Below are 4,934 nucleotides of genomic sequence, written 5' to 3' on the forward strand. Positions count from 1 at the left end.
CAAAAATTTAGGGACTTTATTTCAAACTTACCATCGACACTGACCCATCAACAGTGGAATGTCTTACAATGAGTTACCACAATAAATACAGCTGAATATATATATATACATATATATATATATATATGGTTTTAAAAAAAACATAACTTCCTTTAAAAAATATTTAACCTTTGAAACGTGCCACAAAACGTCAGAGTCCAGGAAGCAGTTGTGCTTCTCAGTAATAATCATTCCCACACCTTGTGTTAATCAGGTCACACACACCTGACCTCACTCTCTCTCTTCTTCCTGGGAACTGAAGCCAGCAGAACCGGACTAACTGCACCCGCCATGTTTTACTGTTGGGCACACAGTCTGTGAGGGAGGAATCTCAACCAGCTCCAAACATTTCCAACAAACAAAGAAATAAATATATTACATTTAAAAAGATATGGATACAACAAAATACACAGGTCGACCAATTAAATGTTGTCTTAATTACCTGCAGGAGACTTTCATATAGAATCTGAGAGATAAAAACATAAAAATTGGATTTTAACCAATAAGATTTTTGGCTTCAGTATAAAGCACCAGATAAACATAACTGAGTCACCAAAAAGATTCAACTCCAAACCAACAGCTGAGGTTTAGGATTTAATAAACTGATTCGAACAGTGTGAAGAAGCTAGAAAAACAAAACCCTAAAGATTACTCCCCACATGAACATTATTTCTGAACTAAAAGTAGTCAAGATGCTGCTGCAGGTAAAAGACTTCCACCTGGACTCCTCTTCATCCTCAAACAGCCTCCTGCTGCTCTTTACAGGATAAATGTTGATGCAACACAGACACCAGAGGATAAAAATGACAGATTTGTTCTCATTTTTAAATGAAACAAATTTATACACAAACAAGACATCGTGTTAAAGTAGATGAGTCTGCCGGTCCCAAATCAAGGCTCAGAAAGGCTTAACGACAGTATATCAGCTGTGATGATAAAAATACTGAACTCAGAAGAGGAACTGCTGCACCAGAAAGATCTGAAAGGTTCTGGGACATTGTCCTGATGCATTCTAATCCAGGTAGAAAAAATCCAAAAGAAAAAATCAGTAGGTCCTCTGGATGGGTTCTTCTTTAGTGAAACGTTTCGTCTCTCCTCCAAGAGACTTCTACAGTCTGATGAGCTTCAGGTGAACTCAGCCTTATAAGCACTGCCTCCACCTGGACTGATTCCTCATGTTAACCTCCTATGTCACGCAAAACCGGAAAAGCTGCGGTCGGCAAGGACGGACCCCCCGCGCATCAACATATAGACGCTTGGGCGCTCTGTGCCCAGGCATCCATACGTTACGAGTCCGACATGAGAACATGTTACATTATAACACGATATAAAACTCAAAAAAGTTGATTTTACATGATATTGCCCCTTTAACATACAGCAAGATAGATCGGGAAGTGATACTTCCCTGAGTTCTGACGCACTTTGAGAGAAAACCATTTGTCTTACAGAAAAAAATACAGAATTATTGGCTGAAAGAAGACAAAAATGCCCATGTTTTGATATATAATTTGTTTGTGTGTCATGAAAATTGCGGATGTAATAAGAAGTTGTTCGCTAAGAAATATTTTAAAAGCCAGACCGCTCTCACTCCAGGACACATGACTCAGAGGGTGGCAGATGGTAGCTGAGATCAGTGTATTCCTATAGGGTTTTTAATGGTAGTTTGTTGCAGTTTACATTGCCATGGTAACTTGCATCACCACTAAAAATAGCAAACTTCCCACCGCTGAGTCCGTCATTTTGATGTAACTTTTGTAGGGGTACAAGTTGCTGTCTGGGCCTCACAACTATAAAAGATAGAAATAAAGGAAAGAGATCCTTTGTTTGAGGTGGATAACAAAAGGTGCCCCATTCAAATAAATGGAGGTCCTCTGTTCTCATATTCATTTGTAATGGCAAGCTCTAAGGGAGAAAGGGAACAGTTCAGGATGATGGTACACCAGGTTGGACTGCATAAAGTTTAAGTTTAATGGTTCACACCTGGATCTGGACTGGACCTGGTTTCCATGATGCTCTGTAGAACTAGGGTTAAATGATGGAGATGGAAACTAGATTGAAGGAGGGTAAGGATGGAGAGGGGAGGTGGGGGTTAGGATCAGCGTTGGCCTGGCTGAGGTGTGACTTTGAACCAGGTTATAAATTAACTTAATTTGTGAGACAAATCAAATCTGAACATATGAAACAATCACATCTAATCAAAAAATAACCCCAGCACAGTTTGTTGGAGCAACTTTCAGTTTGATTCTCAGTCGAGTCCGGTGGTCCATCAGCGCCGTTGTTTCACTAAATGAAATGGTTGTTGTTTACTCAGACACTTCAGGTCCTGGAAGACCTTCTTGAAGTTCTTCCTGAACTTCACCCCAATGAAGCCGTAGACCAAGGGGTTGAGGCAGCAGTGCAGGTAGGCGATGGACTGCGTGACGGTCAGGGCGGTCTGCCAGGAGTCCGCCTCCTCACACGACAGCTGCTTGAACATGCTGACGGTGTCGCGCAGCAGGACGGAGTTGTAGGGCAGGTGACAGGTGATGAACACCACCACCACCACCATCACCACTGACACCACTTGAACCTCTTTGTTCTGGTGCAAGTTTCTGGTCTTCATCAGGGTGACGATGATGGCGGTGTAGCAGACCATCATGATGACGAGCGGCAAGAAGAAGCCGACGGCCATCTGGATGCTGGGGACAGCCACCTTAACCGTTTCAGCTGTTTCACTGTCCTCAAACTTCATCTCGCAGATGTACTGAGGAGCCGTTGAAGATGGTCCCTCGTCTTTGGTCTCCAACATGAAGACCACTCTGGTGGAGGGCTCGTACCACTGGTAAAAGACGAAGGTGGGGATGGACAGGAGCACGGCACAGACCCAGACCACGGCGCAGATGAGACGGCTGTACGACAACAGGCGTAACCGGAAGCTGCTGTGGAGGTGAATGATGGCCATGTAGCGGTCCATGCTGATGCAGGCGAGCAGCAGCATGCCGCTGTAGAGGTTCACGCTGTAGGAGCCACGCAGCAACTTACAGGCCACCTGCCCCATCGGCCACGAGTGGAGCTCGCTGTAGGCGATGAACGGCAGAGCGAAGACAAACAACAGGTCAGAGACAGCCACGTTGAGCAGGAACACATCGGTCATGGACTTGGTGTCCTTGTAGAATGCGTAAGTGATGATGACTGAGGTGTTTCCCACAAAGCCCAGGATGCAGATGATGGAGTGAACATACAAGCTGAGTACGTTCGTCACACTGTGGTTCAGGCTGAATGTGCACGGTCCGATCAGTTCACCACTTGTAAAGTCTTCATCAAACTCCCAATCGTACACAGACTGGTTCAACAGTAGAGTCTCCATTGAGGAATCTTTAGTTTCTGCAACAAACAGAAGAAAATTTGAATTAATCAAAAGGACAATGGAAGAATTGTTATTATATGCACTGATATGAGAATTTCAGCCAATATCGATATCTGATATTATTTTCGCTGTTTTGGCTGATAACCAATATTTATACAAACACAAATTATTTATATACATATACACACAAACACGTCTTTTTTCGATACCGTAAAAAACAACCATACTGCTGACATGGCTGTCTACTTCACTTATTTCTGGCTGTGCAGTGTCATTATCATGATCAAACAGATACCACTTGACTAAACATTACCCCTCCCAAAACAGAAACACAAAGCTTAAAAGTGGGAAATCAATATCTGACATTAATATCAGTTTAGTTTAACGCTGCGTTCACACCGAACACGATTTCAGTGTCAAAATCGCCTCCATTGCTTCAAGTTGGACACTTGTGCACTTTGACATCAGACGTGAGTCAAAATTGCTCTTGAAGCGCTCGACTCGCGTCGAGAGCCTCCCCGTCCCCGCCCTCCTCTGCCGGTCTCTGTTTAATGTCGGATGAAATAAAGGAAGTGGCTTTGCTTTATTTACTGAGTGCAAGAGAGCGTCGCGCTCATCAGATAGTAATTCACAATTAATTCACCAGATAATTCAGAGACGTTCTGAGTTTGGTGAGTTTCATCACCCAGGAGCTGCAAGCTGACTCGAGGTTCGCTTTCAGAACTATTTTTGTCCCGAGTCCAGTTTGATGAGCCGCTGACCCGCGTCGGTGCTGATATCTCCTGCCAGGACACCAACTACAGGCACTTGTTTTCAGCTAAAGAGCTCCTGTCCATCTGTCTCAGGTTAGTCGACATCATTCAGAAAACTGTCCCAATGGAAAATCTGTCACCACGTCACACAGTGGAGTCTTTCATTGGTTGACACGTCGCGTCAAGCTGCAAAAGTTCAGATTTTCTAAATCAAGCGACTTGCGCATCAAGCACGTCAAACGCTCAAATTGCGCAAATCGTTCAAATCGCTCCGCTCTAATCGCGCTAGATACGCCGCATCACTTCCCAACACTGCTTGGTGTGCGTAAAGCATAGTCTTTGCATGTTAACCTGACGCTCCTGACACTGAAATTGCGTTCAGTGTGAACGCAGCATTTTACTCACCTGACAAATACATATATTCTAAAAAAAATTACCAATATCAGCCAATACCAATTTTATTGCCAAAATATTATGCACCTCTAATTATTATTTTCAAGATTTGAACCAAACAGCTAAAATTTTTCGTTTGTGTCCCTCTTTTGAGTTTATTCCTTGTTCGTTTGGTTTTTCCCACCCTTCATCTCACACCTGTTCCTCGTACTCATCAGTGTCAGCTGTAGCACGTTTCAACTTCTATTCAGTCCTCGTTTATGGGCTCAGATTTTAGTCGAATCGAATTTGTACTTGTAAAACTGACTTTGTATTTGTACATTAAGATTTGTAACTTTTGGATTTGTAAATAGGAATGTGTCTGTGTAAAATAGATTTGTATCTGTAAAAATAAAATTTGTATC

At 42.9% G+C, this 4,934-nt stretch overlaps 1 protein-coding gene across 1 annotated transcript; it reads right to left on the reverse strand.

Annotated features, from left to right (window-relative positions):
* Positions 1-2,305: 2,305 nt before the first annotated feature.
* Positions 2,306-3,432, reverse strand: LOC106533239 (C-C chemokine receptor type 6-like). Its single transcript, XM_014029477.1, has one exon. The coding sequence runs from the start codon at positions 3,383-3,385 to the stop codon at positions 2,306-2,308; it is 1,080 nt and encodes a 359-aa protein (XP_013884931.1). The 5' UTR covers positions 3,386-3,432.
* Positions 3,433-4,934: the final 1,502 nt, after the last annotated feature.

Source organism: Austrofundulus limnaeus, unplaced genomic scaffold (assembly GCF_001266775.1).
Source record: "Austrofundulus limnaeus strain Quisiro unplaced genomic scaffold, Austrofundulus_limnaeus-1.0 Scaffold912, whole genome shotgun sequence".
In the NCBI taxonomy this organism is placed as follows: Eukaryota; Metazoa; Chordata; class Actinopteri; order Cyprinodontiformes; family Rivulidae; genus Austrofundulus; species Austrofundulus limnaeus.

What these genes read in the sequence shown, in the direction of transcription:
- LOC106533239 (XM_014029477.1), bottom strand. Translation starts at nt 3,385, where the DNA reads ATGGAGACTCTACTGTTGAACCAGTCTGTGTACGATTGGGAGTTTGAT.